The following is a 17,727-nucleotide window of genomic DNA, read 5'->3' as shown; positions in this document are numbered from 1 at the left end:
AGAGAACCCAGTTAAACAAATGAGTCAAAAATATTGTACTTGGTCATTTATTTATTGAGGAAAATGATCCAATATTACACATCTGTGAGTGGCAAAAGTATGTGAACCTCGAGGATTAGCAGTTAATTTGAAGGTGAAATTAGAGTCAGGTGTTTTCAATCAATGGGATGACAATCAGGTGTGAGTGGGCACCCTGTTTTATTTAAAGAACAGGGATCTATCAAAGTCTGAACTTCACAACATGTGTTTGTGGAAGCGCATCATGGCACGACCAAAGGAGATTTCTGAGGACCTCAGAAAAAGCGTTGATGCTCATCAGGCTGGAAAAGGTTACAAAACCATCTCTAGAGTTTGGACTCCACCAATCCACAGTCAGACAGATTGTGTACAAATGGAGGAAATTCAAGACCATTGTTACCCTCCCCAGGAATGGGCGAACAACAAAGATCACTCCAAGAGCAAGGCGTTGTAATAGTCGGCGAGGTCACAAAGGACCCCAGGTTAACTTCTAAGCAACTGAAGGCCTCTCTCACATTGGCTAATGTTAATGTTCATGAGTCCACCATCAGGAGAACACTGAACAACAATGCTGTGCATGGCAGGGTTGCAAGGAGAAAGCCACTGTTGTCCAAAAAGAACATTGCTGCTCGTCTGCAGTTTGCTAAAGATCACGTGGACAAGCCAGAAGGCTATTGGAAAAATGTTTTGTGGATGGATGAGACCAAAATAGAACTTTTTGGTTTCAATGAGAAGTGTTATGTTTGGAGAAAGGAAAACACTGCATTCCAGCATAAGAACCTTATCCCATCTGTGAAACATGGTGGTGGTAGTATCATGGTTTGGGCCTGTTTTGCTGCATCTGGGCCAGGATGGCTTGCCATCATTGATAGAACAATGAATTCTGAATTATACCAGCCAATTCTAAAGGAAAATGCCACGACGTCTGTCCATGAACTGAATCTCAAGAGAAGGTGGGTCATGCAGCAAGACAACGACCCTAAGCACACAAGTCGTTCTACCAAAGAATGGTTAAAGAAGAATAAAGTTAATGTTCTGGAATGGCCAAGTCAAAGTCCTGACCTTAATCCAATCAAAATGTTGTCGAAGGACCTGAAGTGAGCAGTTCATGTGAAGAAACCCACCAACATCCCAGAGTTGAAGCTGTTCTGTACGGAGGAATGGGCTAAAATTCCTCCAAGCCGGTGTGCAGGACTGATCAACAGTTACCGGAAACATTTAGTTGCAGTTATTGCTGCACAAGGGGGTCACACCAGATACTGAAAGCAAAGGTTCACATACTTTTGCCACTCACAGATATGTAATATTAGACCATTTTCCTCAAAAAATAAATTACCAAGTATAATATTTTTGTCTCATTTGCTTAACTGGGTTCTCTTTATCTACTTTTAGGACTTGTGTGAAAATCTGATGATGTTTTAGGTTATATTTATGCAGAAATATCGAAAATTCTAAAGGGTTCACAAACTTTCAAGCACCACTGTACACTTAAATACAAGAATGGAGAATTAGCAAAGTAGCTATATGAGATCACGTTGCTTTATCAAAATGTTCAGTAACGTCTGGTTGTTAATTAATACAGAGGTGATGATAGGAAATCGCGCGTCCTGTGTGTTCTTTTAGCAGTTTTGAACTATTACATAATTATACGGTTCATATTATTTTAGCTTTTACGGCAATGTGTTAAATAAAAGAACATTGTTATATTGCATGTGCAATGTGCTGCTTATAGAGTCCAGAATTCTGTATCTTCCACTGTTTACAGCTAACAACCATTTAAAACATACTTCGCCCAGCAGCACTTATTTTCGTGCCTTCAGTTTGACATTTCAAGGTCAACGTCCATGGTGCTAAAAGAAAGCCCATATGAGACTACCTATATGTTGAGAAATATTACCCTCATCAATCATCAGCTGTCAGGTTATAGTCCTATGAAAATCCATGACCTTGAGTTTGACATTTCAAAAAGTCATTCAAGGTCAAGGCGGCAACTGAAAGCCCATACGGGGCTTCTTATATGTTGATAATGGTAAACATCTGGCTATCATTGACCATTTTAAAAGTTATAACCCTTTGAAAAACCATGACCTTGAGTTTGACCTTTCAAGGTCACTCAAGGTCAAAGATCATGGTGCCAAATGAAAGGCCATATGGGAGTTCCTATATGCTCATAATAGTACAAATCTGTCTATCGGCAACCGTTTGAGTTATAATGAAAAATGCTATTTTGACCGATGACCTTGACCACCCTGACCTTTAACCCTCAACTGCTACAGAAACCAAGAGTCCAAGCTATCCCATCATGCAGCATATGGTTGGAAGAGGAATTGAAAGATGCACGTTTTGGTTTGAAGTCAAAATGATGAATTTGAAGAAAGTTCATCTCATTATCTCTAGCCGCTTTATCCTGTTCTACAGGATCGCAGGCAAGCTGGAGTCTATCCCAGCTGACTACGGGCAAAAGGCGGGGTACACCCTGGACAAGTCGCCAGGTCATCACAGGGCTGACACACAGACAACCATTCACACTCACATTCACACCTACGCTCAATTTAGAGTCACCAGTTAACCTAACCTGCATGTCTTTGGACTGTGGGGGAAACCGGAGCACACGGAGGAAACCCACGCGGACACGGGGAGAACATGCAAACTCCGCACAGAAAGGCCCTCGCCGGCCACGGGGCTCGAACCCGGACCTTCTTGCTGTGAGGCGACAGCGCTAACTGCTACACCACCGTGCCACCCTTTAAAGAAAGTTATCGTTAATAAAAATAAATAAAATAAAAAAATAAAAATTGACCTTTCTGGTGACCTTGACCCGATTACCCCCAAAATTTAATCAGGTAATCTATGGACCGTTATGCACCTACGCTGAAAATGTAAAGTCAATCAGTGCAACCGTCTAGACACTAGATTGTTAAAAGACAGACAGACAAATAAACCGCACTGATTACAATCCCTCGCCCCACCGCGGGCGAGGTAATAACCACGACTTTGTCTCGGCTATTATTCACCTCGTCTTCTGTGAATAATTTTTAAACGCTACCTATATTTCAGAACTCAGAATAATGTGTATACCACAGCACTGTTGAATTCTCTTCTCTGGCGTTTATTTAGCATTTTGGAAGGAGTCTCCAGTGTCAGAGCTTTCTAACAGACAGACATCAAGCTACAAGTTTTCCCCAACATGGGAAATGGGAAAGAAACAGTTTTTCAGAAACATCAATTCTTAATCCTTTCAGCATTAGGACTAAAGACAGATGACAACTCCGGAGTGCAAAACGAGGCTATAATTTTGCTCCTACCCTGCCTACTTCATGTCCATCACAGGCGTCTCTGCACACCACCTCCATCAGAGCAGTGCCGTAACTCTCTATGATGGCAAGGTTCTCTCTCTGCAGCTTAGAGAATCCATCCTCTGGAGCAGTTAGCCGCTCCCACATCGACGCTCCTACAAATGACAAAATTGTGTGTGTAACTATTCCCAATTAGTGTCAGGGCAGCAACATGTCACTTAACAGTCATGTGCACGTGGTTTACCTGTCTGCAGTGTGTTCGGCTCCTCAGGTTTCTGCGTAATTTGTAGGTAATAGAGTAGCGAGCCATACAGGTAAGCACGCAGACGCTGGAATCCTCCACCTAGAACAGTTCGACCAATATGTTACGGTTTAGCAACTTGGACATCAATAACAAAAGTAGTCCTGATAGCCTGCTTTTAATGAATGAACCCTTTATTGTCACTGTTACCAGTGAAATTGACCATCAACCTGTCCTTACAGAGGGGGAACAGGACAGGAAGACAGGGATAAAAGAAAAAGAAACACAGTAGTAACATGAGGAAAGATGAGGAAAAAAGAACACCCCCCCCACTATGCTCCTATCAGGAGTACAGTGTGGGAGCATTTAAAAACCTCCGCACAAGCACACAATAACACAAGTACACTTTAAAACATGGGACTTGAGGGGGGGAAAGGGGGGAAGGAGGGGGCAATCAGGGGTGGAGGGGAAGGGGTAAGGAGGGGAGGGGGTAGAGGTAACCCAGCGCAAGCAAGCAGCCGTCCGCTCCTGCAGCCATGCAAGCGGCGCTGGTCACGCACCCGCTTGTCACACTGGGGGTGAAAAACGGCGACCGCCGAAAATTGGGGAAGGAATGCGAAGAATGCGAGAGTGTCTCCCAGCAGTGACCTTCTGGGGGAAATGTTGCCCCAGCAACGGCCCTGATCGAGGCCGGTGCTGTTCAGGGAGCCGAATGTCGATAAGATAGAGATTGTTTGGTCTTTTGAACAGATGCAGTCTTTACACGTCCACACCACTCGTCCATATCGTCCATTCTGTTCAATTCAATTCGGTCTCCGAAATACTTATTCCTTGCAAAACCGAAAGCGTCTCCAAGATGACAACCATGTTGTGGTTCAAGTTCTCCCACAGTCTGAGTGCCGACAGCTTTGCCCACCGGTTTAATCATATCGGGCAGCTTTGTGGGGCTTTGAACAGCTGTCACCGTTGTCTGATTTCCTCGATATACCAGGGCAATGCCTAATCCAATCAGCAAAAGTCTGGTAATCATGGTTCCGAATAGGTAGATATCTTCAATGTCCTCCACAGACGTTCCAGCAGGACAGGTGGGTTCCCCCGAACCCAGAAACTGTGTCAATTTTGTTAGGAGACCAGTTTATCAAATCCAGGCTTTTTTAGTTTAGAAATTCAATGCGGAGAGAGTCTCTCAAAAAAAAAAATAAAGTATAGGCAGACGAGATGAAACAAAGAGCACAAGCAGGAAAAAAAGGAGAGGAGAGTAGAGGAGAGCAGAGGAATGCGACCGCCTTCCGTGAGAGCACGGAGGAAAAAAAAAAATTTTTTTTTAAAAGAAGCTTACACACCCGTGCACAGGATAAAGTCCAGCAGCTTCCTCAGAATAAGGTGAAGGGCTGAGTTAGCAATAGAGGCGAACCCTGAAGAAGGCCCACCCTCCAGTCCGGCCCCTTGCTGCTGCTCAGACAGCACTGACTGGCTGAGATGAGCCGTCAAGGTGAACACGGCCCCGGCGACAATTGGCATCAAGTCAACAGCAACATCCTCTGATAGAACCTGAAAAGAAGGCGAGAGCCGGGATGTGAAATAAATATACAAACCCGTCACACACAGGAATACAAGTGTTAACAACACAAGGGCGTAAATGACACTGCGCAGTACTTTGTCGTGCAAGTCGAGGAGCAGGTCTCGGATGATGAGCTGTCTTTGATCGGCTGGGATGAGTTCCACAGGGCACGCAGTGAGGATGGTCTCCACGAGGCTTCTCCAGCTCTGCAGAGCATGGCGCTTGGCGCTCAGGCTGCGTCGCACCCGGTTCCTCTCCACCACCTGCTGCAGGATAGAGTTCACCTCCTGTCACAGAACAAGAAAGCACTTTATTTATTTATTTTTTTAAATGGCACAATATGTATATTACTTTTCACTACGCCCCAACCAAAAAGCATTGCAGTACTCAGTATGTCAACAACAAAAATAAATGTCAGACACACAGATCTTCACGGATACTAAATATCCAAGTTAGAGATCCGAAGTTACGTCTGTATTTCTAAGAGTGTGTTTCATTTTCAACATAAAAGCCCCCTAAAAAAGTGCTGAAAAATGAACAAACACCAACCTCCATCAGCAGAGGTCGTTGCCCGATAGCAGCCATCCCTTGCAGAGCGTTGATTTCTGCAACCAAGACTCTGTGCAGTAACTGATGCAAAGAAAAGCAAAGTGTCATCAGCAGTACAAGCAGTTTTGCTTTCTGGAAGAAGAACATGGAAACAGCACACAGGGGCATAGCTAGGATTTTTCGGGGGGGGGGGGGGGGGGGGGGCGCACTGACTGGCAGCCTGAGTGCATTATGTAACAAAAAAATAATTACCATTGCTAGTTTTAAGTAGCTTAGAAACCGGCTCTTCCATTATTCCGGTTTCTCCTACGTTTTCTTGATGACGTGTTCTAGAAACGGCACTAAAACTTAGCTTCGAAGCCACAAAATGCAACTTTGATGGGGAAAAATATATAATAAATTGCTTACCTGTCTTCACGCCGAAAGAAGGAGGAAAGTTTCGCTTGTTTTGACACGGCAAATTATTAACACAAGAGGAAATACTCGTAATTCGCAACTAAAAAGACTGCAGCTACACTGGCAGCTTGACCACGCTTTCTAGTGCGATCGTGTTACGCTTGCGCAGAACTGTGCCAGTCCTGCGCGCCTTGGCTCGTGCACCTGAATGCGCGCCTTGGGCTGCGCGCGCCGTTAAAGCCAGTATCTCACTGGGCTATGACAGCATGCGACAAATTGCAAACGTCATTCGCGAGAGAGTTTCAAAAGTGTCTTGAAACATTCGCGGGGCTTCTCAAGTTCCTCGCGTTGAGTCGCTCCTTTGTTGCTGAAATTTTGAATATGCTCAAAAACTTCATGCGACAAAATTTCTCTCAAAATGGTCGCAAATGCGTCGCAAAGCTGTCGCGAACCCTTCTAAAGTCAGTTTCCGTGAGACAGGAAGTGCGAGTGGATCTCACTGGGCTGCGACAGCCTGCGACTAGTTGGAGACACAACAACTGCGATAAAATATGCGAATATCAATTCAGTGCGATTCCAAGTGAAAACTGTTGCAAATTCGCATATTTTATCACAATTGTTGTGTCTCCAACTAGTCACAGGCTGTCGCAGCCCAGTGAGATACTGGCTTAACAAAGAACACCTGTCTTTAATCAATGAACTATGTTTGGGCTATTTAAGGACTGCGCCCATGCAAGGACGATGCGAAGTATTACGCCGCGTCTAGTGTGCCTTACTGAGCCTTGTTTCCTGGCCCTGTTCTTGTTGACCTCCTGGTTTTTCGACTCCTGTTTCTCGTCCCTTGATCTTGTATAGTTTTGCCGCTGATATTCTGTCCGCGCCTCAATTCACCTCCTGCCTGTTTCCTCGATTACGACTTTGCCTACTGTTTTGGACTGTTTGCCTGTTGTGTGCATTTCACGCACTTTATGCTCATATTGCACTGTGTATTATTTAACACGTCTGCATTTACATCCGCCTCTCCCGCACACACTCTGACAAACCGGGTTTTCGCACCCAAACCACAGGAAGTCAAGCTTATAGAAACCCTAATTAGAGATGAAAGTGGAGCAAAGAAAAAAAAATCCTGAACTTTTGAAAGTCAAACTAAGATTTTTTTTTTGGGGCAGGGCACGTCCCCCGAAAAAATGTTAACACGCAAAACCCTGCATTCTAGTACATTTTAGTACTTATTTTCCCTAAAACAAGTTATAACTTTTAAGCCTTTTTCTTTCATGTACATTAATGATTAACATGTCAACAATATCAAATTTAATTCCCCTGGTTAATGAGTAATTTTCAGGAGTGCATTTAGAAAACGCGGTGATTTTCCTGCTACACAGTTCATTACTTTGAAAAAAAAAATATCAGAGAGTTGAAGGTAAACTCAGCAAAATCCCAAAACAGTGCTGTTAAAAAGTAAAGGTCTGTTAGAGTTTCTAAAGCTTTCAGGTTTCAGTGTTGGGGACGTTGAGCCTCGTTTATCAATCTTTTAGCAGAGTTGTGTGTTTGCAGAAGTGAAAGTGAACTAAACATTTCCAATTCATATTTATGCGAGTTGAAGCCAATTGTTTACATTAGTTCGTATTGTCTGTAAATTTAAACACACCAATGAATACCAAATTTCTCATGTAAATCAGGGGCGTAGCTAGGATTTTTCAGGTGCGTGTGTGTGTCACACACTGACTGGCAGCCTGAGTGCATTATGTAACAAAAAATAAATTACCATTGCTAGTTTTAGGCAGCTTAGAAACCGGCTCTGCCATTATTGCTGTTTCTTCCACGTTTTCTTGATGACGTGTTCTAGAAACGGCACTAAAACCTAGCTTCGAAGCCACAAAATGCAACTTTGATGGGGAAAAATATATAATAAATTGCTTACCTCTCTTCACGCCAAAAGAAGGAGGAAAGTTTCGCTTGTTTTGACACGGCAAATTATTAACACACGAGGAAATACTCGTAATTCGCAACTAAAGAGACTGCAGCTACACTGGCAGCTTGACCACGCTTTGTAGTGCGATTGTGTTGCGCTTGTGCAGAACGGTGTCAGTCCTGCGCACCTTAGCTCGTGCGCGCGCCTTGGGTCCTGTGCGCTGTTAACAAAGAACACCTGTCTTTAATCAATGAACTATGTTTGGGCTATTTAAGGACTGCGCCCAGGCAAGGACAATGCGAAGTGTTACGCCACGTCTAGGAACGCGAAAAATCCGAAAAATAAATTTCTCCATTCGGAAAACCGGAGATTTTCAAGAGTTTTGTCAAATATCCGGATTTCCAGGTAAATCCGGAAGACTTTCATCTATACCTAATGAGGCTGAGGTAGTTTAAAAAAAAATTAAAAAAGGGTTAGAAAAATTACAGTGGGCGCTTTTCTAATATTCTTATGCCGCTATTGAAAAAAAAAGCATGGTCATGGGCACCCCAGAACTCCCCCTCCCAGCTACGCCCCTGACACACACACAACTGCACAGCTCTGTGCTAACACAAACCTTGACGTTGCAGACGGTGTGTCCTTGCTCGTTGACATGTTCGCAATTGGAGATGACCTGCTCGATCTGAGTGCGCTCAAAAAAGTCCAGCTGCAGCTGCTCAGGCACCTCCTGACTGAAGTTTATAGCATCCAAAACACTCAGCAGCTTCCTGCGCACTAAAATCACAAGATTGCGACAGCATTATTTTAACTTCGACACCTCAAATCGAAGCCCGTGCGTTTATGCAGGCTGAGGCTTTAACGCACCTTTAGAGACCGTGTCAAAATGCAGGAAGCCACTAACAGATCTGCTCTCATCCTCCATACCCATCTCTCCATCTGGAAAAGGAAAAAGAAGCAAAGCGATATCTGTAAGTCTTGACAGGTTGTTTTAAAAGAAAGCCTTAATTTGTCACATACATTACAGAAGCACGAAATGCTTTTCTTTGCATATCCCAGCTTGTTAGGAAGTTCCCCTGGAGTAATGGGGGTTAACACAAACTCTTAGTGCTTTATACAAAATCATTTCCGCTGAGGCGGATTTCTTAAAAAACCTACTGATGGCTGCATGAATTGACTTTAGTAGTGTTTTTTTTTTTTGTAGAAAGCACCATCTTGCTGTTGTGCTTAAGTATAGAATAGCTCATCTCATCATCTCTAGCTGCTTTATCCTTCTACAGGGTCGCAGGCAAGCTGGAGCCTATCCCAGCTGACTACGGGCGAAAGGCGGGGTACACCCTGGACAAGTCGCCAGGTCATCACAGGGCTGACACATAGACACAGACAACCATTCACACTCACATTCACACCTACGGTCAATTTAGAGTCACCAGTTAACCTAACCTGCATGTCTTTGGACTGTGGGGGAAACCGGAGCACCCGGAGGAAACCCACGCGGACACGGGGAGAACATGCAAACTCCACACAGAAAGGCCCTCGCCGGCCACGGGGCTCGAACCCGGACCTTCTTGCTGTGAGGCGACAGTGCTAACCACTACACCACCGTGCCGCCCCAGAATAGCTTTAGACATTTATTTAATTCTTCCTTGGACATTTTAGTTATGTCGTTTTCAAACTTCTTTGAGCATTTGAACCAGTCTTTTTAAAAAAAAAAAAAAAAAAAACAACCCAACTAATTTTAATGCTTAAAAACAAACCGGCAAAATGACAGTAGCAGTTTGTGAAAAATGCTATAATAGTAATAATTAGTGAAATATATATATTACACACACTTATCAAATACTTTTATTCCATATTTTGTTGCTTTGTTTGTATTTTTTGGGGGTTTTGTTTTCAAGTAGTTTTTATTTCGTCTTCAGTTGGTTCAGCAACACGCGCCGCCATTTTGTTTTTCTCTACTCACGGTATATGAGCTGACAGCCTAGTAGTAGAGTAGCCAATCAGAGTGCGCGATTGTTCGTATCCAGTGAGGTATTTTATATATATTCGTGGCAGTGCTGGTTTTGGTATTTCTTTTCACCATATATTACAAGTAGTAGCAAGGTACACTACCATTCAAAAGTTTGGGGTCACTTTGAAATGTCCTTATTTTTGAAAGAAAAGCACTGTTCTTTTCAATGAAGATCACTTTAAACTAATCAGAAATCCACTCTATACATTGCTAATGTGGTAAATGACTATTCTAGCTGCAAATGTCTGGTTTTTGGTGCAATATCTCCATAGGTGTATAGAGGCCCATTTCCAGCAACTCTCACTCCAGTGTTGTAATGGTACAATGTGTTTGCTCATTGCCTCAGAAGGCTAATGGAGGATTAGAAAACCCTTGTACAATCATGTTAGCACAGCTGAAAACAGTTGAGCTCTTTAGAGAAGCTAAAAAACTGACCTTCCTTTGAGCAGATTGAGTTTCTGGAGCATCACATTTGTGGGGTCGATTAAATGCTCAAAATGGCCAGAAAAACGGCTTGACTATATTTTCTATTCATTTTACAACTTATGGTGGGAAATAAAAGTGTGACTTTTCATGGAAAACACACAATAGTCTGGGTGACCCCAAACTTTTGAACGGTAGTGCAACAGAAAATGAATATACAGGGTGTTTCAAAAAATTTAATATCAGTTCACAATCTAATAACTTTGCCAATTCTCGTTCAATTGACCTCAAATCTGAACAGCGCGTGTGGAAACAGGTCAAAATTTTACATTTTTTGTTTTGATCTTTTTAGGTATAGAAATGCCATTCACTGGAAAAGAAAAGGTGTTTTGGGTGTTAGAGTGCGCTCGAACAAGACTGTGCAGCGTGCATTTATGAGAGAATTCTCTAAAAATGCACCAACTGCAATGCAGATTTGGACACGGCACAAAAAGTTCAAAAAGAGGAAGGCTGTGTGTGTCTCAGGTGGCGCACATATTGAAAATTTGTGAAATCGTTCATGGATCCCACTGAATACCTCTGAATTTCTCGTTCAGATTTTGAGGAATAAACCTTATATTGCTCAACATTAAGCCTGGTCAGTTTCATTTGCCTGGACTATGTAGTTCCTGGGATATTTACATCTCAAATTTTTTGAAACACCCTGTATATTATCCTTGGACAAGCTCTGTCTGTTCACGACTGTCTTCATCCTCAAGGTTGGTGGGTGGGTGGGGGGGTTGGATAGACAGGACACACACATACACAGCCTACTCAGAACTTTACTGCTTCAGCCAGTCTTTGCATGTCTCACTCATCTGAGTCAAATACGTTCAGAATCTTTTTCATTTATAAATCAATCATCGAACACATCATCTACCGCTTAGTAATATAAAATGAGGTCCTACCTAATAGCGGAGTTTCCATTCAAATGAAAACAAACATGCAACCAGCGCTCGAAACTAACGGTGTCCCGATGTCCCGGGGACCATAAAAAATGTCATCGGGACACAAAATTATCATATCTGGGACAATCCCGGGACAATGGAAAAAAATAGATCTAGAAAAAAAGTTCTACATTAATATTATTTACAAAGCCGTAACACATACGTAGACATTCACCTAATTTGTCAATTTTAATTTTAAAACGTTTACAGCGAAAAATACATTAGTATCTACACTTTCGATGCCCCTGCATCCGTAGGCTACAGAGCAGCGCATTCTGTTCTAGAATCTTCGGCCGGAGTCCGCATTATATGGACTTGGAATGGAATTGCTACCGCACACGCTGCGCCGACTCTTGCCAGAACAAAAATGCTGAAGTGGTTGAAGCGGACCGACCGCGGGGAAGAAACTGAAAGCCCAGACATAACGTCTCCGGGACCTTCAGGATCCAAAGTGTCATCGCCTGGTCTGCAGGCAACGCTAGCAACTGAATGAACTGAATGAACACTGTTAGACACGTTATAAAATACAACAGGAATGATGTGGATGATATTGACGGAAGATACCGTTCAACAGAATAAGTGAGTTTTCTTGGTGTCTTTCTAGTTCAGAAAGTTTAGTCAGTCAGCAGCACAACTAGGCTCGGACCTGCCACTATGCTGATGGTGCTAACGTTTGCACCCGGCAGCGAAAGTTCATAAAATGGATAACGGAAAGTTCATAAAAATGGATAACGGAAAGTTCATAAAAATGGATAACGGAAAGTTCATAAAAATGGATAACGGTAATGGTGAAAATTATAAGTTGGCCTTATAAGTGCCAACAGATATTCAAGGTATAAGTAGATGAAATGAACATAAAAGGGGTCTTATTTTCAACTAAAGTGTACTGCAGATGTAGGGAGTTGAAACATTTTCTGAATGAGCTAGTTGGCCCCTTTAAATAAACGGGTATCTATTCATACAGTGAGATCGCCAAAGTTTAATAAACTGAAAATGCAATAACTGTAATTTTGAAGTAGATGATGTATAGGACATGTGTCGCTTGTGTCTTGTGACTTATTGTAAAAATGATATAAAGGGTTCAAAATCGCATAGTTACAAATATAATAGTAACTTCATATGATAACCACTGGTTATTTCAGAGAGGAAAAAAATGGGGACACTATTGCTTCCATTCGGGACAATACAACACAGAATTCGGGACCACTGGGGGACACAAAGAAAAAAAGTTAATTTCGAGCCCTGCATGCAACAGATGATGTACTTTGATGTGTTTCAATTTCATCACGAGAAGATACATTTCTCCAAACTCACATGTACAGAGCCTAATCTAGGAATTTGAAAATAGGGGACAGATCCCTCACTAGTTGTAGAAACAGGGGACAGAAAATATTAACATGGGTAAAAATATCCCTCATTTGTTCCAGTTAGTGGGGACAGAAAAATAAGTAATACATTAGTAGATATTTTCAAGAGTGCATCTATAAACAGAACAGGTTTATTAATAAAACTAAATACATGTAACAAACATTCATATCAGATGTTAATCTATATAATATCATAATTATGGCACGATACATATCCTTTAATACAGTGATATGAAAACCATATCAGCAAACACTTATCCACAGTTTATAGTATTGCACAAACATTATGATCAGATCTGAACTTTAAAAATGTAAAGATTTTAGATCAAAAACTATATGAAGAATTATATACTGCAAAACCTTACAAATATGACTAGTTTTCTGTTATATGACTAGCTTACTGTTTTACTATAAATCATGTGACTAGCCTATTTTTACCTATTTGACCATCAGTAGCATAATGATGCATTTCAAATATGACTAGGTTAATATTACATCATTTGATATAGTTAAGTCCAAAATCCATGTAGTCTTGCCACTATTAATTAATAATAAGATGAAAAATCTGACTTTCTGAATAAAATAAAATCACTATCAAATATTTAAAAATGCTATCATATTTGTTTTGTTCAGACCACCTTTCATGAAAGTGAAAAACATTAAAAACAATCTACCCATGTTTAAACTAGATTTTGACATAAATGACTGGAGATAATCTCAAAATTCAGACTTCCTAAAAAGTATAAAGTCTCTATCATTTACAATCTTACAGGACCTACAATTACACAAGAACAGATTAAATATAGCTCATAATATTTTTAAATAAAACTTACATAATACCAAACATTACCAAACTAATTGTATATTGGCATTAGGAAAATATCAAATTCAAACTTCAAAAACCATTATCAATCAGAATCACATGACTTAGTACGTCTTCACACTGTCATAATTACTCTAAGATCATATTTGTACACAAACTAAGCACCTTTACTATTTGAATATGATTCATAACATAATACTCACTTCTGTGTCTTCGTTTTGTTTCCTTTTTTCGTCCAAAGGTTTTTCAACGTGACCACGCGTTTTGACATTGTTATGTTTGGATGAGACAGAACGATATGCCATGTGCTTTTGGGTATGTTTAAAACACTTCACACGACTGGTTGAGATACACTGCCTTCCGGTTCAGTGACCAATGATATAATAGCTCACAAAACTGTTTTACCCGCTAAATAAACCATTCGGAATACTTCGGTCCTTTCCGATATTTTCCGATTGGCGTGTAAACAACGCTATATTTACCGCAGTGCTTGCTAGCGGGTGCTGACAAATTGATACGCACAAGATTCAGTAAAACGCGACTACACGCTCTCTACTTATAAATGCGCGACAAAATGAATAGATACGCGATATCACTCTCGTGCCCAAAAAGTGTATGTGCGACAGACAGATAAAAAAACGCGTATTATCGCGTATTACGTGCCCTAGATTAGGCTCTGATGTAGAATATTATTCTTTTTATTACTATAAACTACAGTGTGCTTTAGGGATTTATAGCAAAATGTTTTGAAAACAAAAAAGATACACGATTCATGAAAACGCGGACTGGATTCAGGTCAACTTGTCAGACCCCGAAGGATTTCGCAGTCTCGTCTTGTTTTCTTCCGCTTTATCCGGGACCGGGTCGCGGAGGCAGCAGTCTAAGCATGGAAGCCCAAACTTCCCTCTCCCCAGACACCTCGGTCAGCTCCTCGGGAAGAACACCGAGGCGTTCCCAGGCCAGCCAAGAGACATAGTCCCTCCAGCGTGTCCTGGGTCTTCCCCGGGGCCTCCTCCCGGGGGGACATGCCTGGAACACCTCCCCAGGGAGGCGTCCAGGAGGCATCCGAAAAAGATGCCCGAGCCACCTCAGCTGGTTCCTCTCGATGTGGAGGAGCAGCGGCTCTACTCCGAGCTCCTCCCGAGTGACCGTGCTTCTCACCCTATCTCTAAGGGAGCGCCCAGCCACCCTGCGAAGGAAACTCATTTCGGCCGCTTGTATCCGCGATCTTGTTCTTTCGGTCATTACCCAAAGCTCATGACCATAGGTGAGAGTTGGAACATAGATCGACTGGTAAATTGAGAGCTTCACCTTTTGGCTCAGCTCCTTCTTCACCACGACGGACCGGTAAAGCGACCGCATCACTGCGGAGGCTGCACCGATCCGCCTGTCGATCTCACGCTCCATCCTTCCCTCACTCGTGAACAAGATCCCGAGATACTTAAACTCTTCCACTTGAGGCAGGACTTCTCCACCAACCTGGAGAGGGCAAGCCACCCTTTTCGCAGTGATTTCAAAAATCAACATCACTATTTAGAATTAAATTCCTACAACTCATTATTTCTATCAATTCATTTTTTACACGTTTTCGTTCTCTTTCAGCGAGTCGCTTTTCTTGTGAAAGATTTCTTTGCCTTTCTCTCGCTCCTTCACGTCTTCTTTCCTTTTCTTCCTCTGTCAAAACTCTCTCGCTCTTCCCGGTTTTGACTTCATCTTTCTCTCCTTGGTGAAATTGTGCTGACATCTTTTTAAAGTTTGTAAAAATGATGATTATTTTGTTGCGCTGTTTGAGTTGTTCCCGGTGGAAAAACCCGATAAATATGAAATTATCTGTCGACAAAAATAAGTTATGCAGGCGCGCTCGCGCTTCTAGTTCCCGCCAAAATCAAACGGCCAGTCAGAATCGCGAGGGGCATGGACGGACGGACGGACATGGCTGGGATCCCTGTGTCTCCATGCAAAATCAACTCAATGGGTTACCATATTTTCTTAAGTATGGAGCGCCGCTAGCCTGGCTAACGCGACTTCAAAGCTCTCCGAGCTATTGGTCTGGCCAAGATATTAATCCCAACCGTTTCCCAGAGCCCGTGGTTGACCCGCCTCCCTGAAATGCCTCAGTTTGCTACTGGTCGAAGCCAGAAAAGGCTGTGACGAAGCTTAAACCAATCACATCACTCTTTTCTCTGACGTATGCGACGCGACGGGGCTAACTGGTAGATTAAACTCTTACCGAAGCCGGTCGGGAGCAAGGCGAAAACGTCCTTCCTTTCAATAAATACCTCCAGGGCTGCTCTTTGCTCCGTTTTCAATGAGAACTTCCCGTTGAATGCTTTCAATACAGCATCTATGCGTAATAGATGCGGAAGCGTGAATGAAGCGCTTCCGGCATAGATTCTGTAAACAATCTATGGCTTCCGGTCGCAGTTCTACTACATCACTGCCTTGAACACGCCTCTACCCAGGGCCGTTGGAGATGCTCAAAGTTGATTGGCTCCCGATTTTTCAGGAGCTTGGAAGAGCTGGAGATAGCCTGCCTGGCCAGACTAAGCTCGCAACAGGCCCTCGTGTTGCGTCACGCTTAGGATGGGCGGGCCCAGGCTAGAGCGCCGCTATTACTGAAAAGGCATCGACGCTCTGTACGTTCTATCTGTGCTCATGTAATACCTGCATTCTGCATGTGTGGCTGGTCATCCAAGAGCAGATTGAGCAGCCTTTGAGTGTGCGAGCGCTGGCGGTTCAGTGAGGTCACTCTGAGCTCTATAGCCGAAGTCTTCAAAAGCCAGGACATCTGGTTAAGCGCAGCAATCTCGTTCCCTGCAACATTAAGAGGAAGGCTGAACCAAGGAACCGCTTAATGAAGAACGAAATGAGGAGTTATTAGTGACTGGAGCCGCCAACCTGCTATAACAAAGGGTAAGTGCTTCAGGTGAGAGAACAGGAAGTCCTGACTGGTCCTCAAGTAACGCATAGTCGGCTCAGAGGTGTCTGCGCATGCACACAGCTGGTAGATGACCTACAGAGCACAGAAGATATTTACTTTAGTAGAATAAGCAATATACACAGCATTGAAACATCTGCAAGACATCAAACAGGATCCTTTTCGGACCTTGTCTTATAGGGTGTTCACACGGCACATATTTGCATCGATGCTGCACTGATGTATTTTGTTGCGATATATCTTACACCGGTGTAAATTTTGCGCAGCGTTCACACGTCACAACCCTGCTTACTAGAGAGAAGCGTGTTAGCACCGGTGCAGCCCCACTTGCGGTCACACGGCAGTTTCTGCGACCGTGCAATAGTAGCAAAAACTTTATTACTATCATTTCCTTTGATAGTAATAAAGTTTTGATATCATTTCCTTTTATTACTATCATTTCCTATCATTATTACTATCATTTGCGATAGTAATAATGCGGAAATTAAATATGCGCATGCGTGAAAATGTACTTCCTTTTCCCGGTTGTCATGGCATCACCAAGTGCCGGGAAAACAACATGGATGAAGACACCAGTGTTGCCAGATATTGCTGATGTTTTCCATCTCAAAATATGTTCAAATCCGCCAAAATGCACTTAAAACTGCCCAATCTGGCAACACTGGAAGACACGCAGTTCTGTTGTTGTTGATATTCGCCATTTTGGAAGCGCAAAATACCAGGATTCAAATTAGGGCCCGTTTACATGAGGACGCTGTCGGGTAAAAACGACTAAATATTTTATCAGAAGTGCCTTTCGTTTACATGAGGACGGCGTTTCTGAGGCTGAAAAATGGATAAAATTGAAAACGCCTTCCAGAGTGGATAAGTTAAAAACGGCCCCCGTTGCATATCCGTCTAAACTACCCAATACGCGAAACTCTGCTCGGATCTGCTCACGTCGGGTACGCGTTTACGTCATATGTCATATACTGCACATGCCAGCCCGGGAAGTAAGAAAGTAAGTAAAAAAGTAAGAGCATGTCTGATTACATCGATCTAACGGACCTTCAAGCTGCTCTGTGTTTTAATGCAGTAGATGTGTTTTCCTGCTCACCCGCCCGGCTGGAGCTCCTCAGTTTGGTGTCGCCAAGTTACACACACACACGTGCACGCGCACGCCGCCTATTCAAGCCGCTCGTGAAACCATAAACCCGAGACTGAAAACAA

At 42.8% G+C, this 17,727-nt stretch overlaps 1 protein-coding gene across 1 annotated transcript in view; it reads right to left on the bottom strand.

Annotated features, from left to right (window-relative positions):
• nup205 (nucleoporin 205) overlaps window positions 1-17,727 on the bottom strand; it is a 91,771-nt gene that overhangs the window by 19,424 nt on the left and 54,620 nt on the right. The window contains exons 22-30 of the mRNA XM_060923680.1: window positions 16,479-16,593; window positions 16,245-16,394; window positions 8,838-8,909; window positions 8,590-8,747; window positions 5,666-5,746; window positions 5,212-5,403; window positions 4,899-5,106; window positions 3,559-3,657; window positions 3,324-3,469 (exon numbers count right to left, since the gene is read on the bottom strand). Coding sequence (XP_060779663.1) covers window positions 3,324-3,469; window positions 3,559-3,657; window positions 4,899-5,106; window positions 5,212-5,403; window positions 5,666-5,746; window positions 8,590-8,747; window positions 8,838-8,909; window positions 16,245-16,394; window positions 16,479-16,593 — 1,221 coding nt within the window. The remainder of the gene's footprint in view (window positions 1-3,323; window positions 3,470-3,558; window positions 3,658-4,898; window positions 5,107-5,211; window positions 5,404-5,665; window positions 5,747-8,589; window positions 8,748-8,837; window positions 8,910-16,244; window positions 16,395-16,478; window positions 16,594-17,727) is intronic.

The sequence above is a fragment of the Neoarius graeffei genome, chromosome 6 (genome assembly GCF_027579695.1).
Source record: "Neoarius graeffei isolate fNeoGra1 chromosome 6, fNeoGra1.pri, whole genome shotgun sequence".
NCBI classification, from domain to species: domain Eukaryota; kingdom Metazoa; phylum Chordata; class Actinopteri; order Siluriformes; family Ariidae; genus Neoarius; species Neoarius graeffei.
Note: the sequence above shows the minus strand (reverse complement) of the source record. Positions and strands in the feature narration are given on the sequence as shown.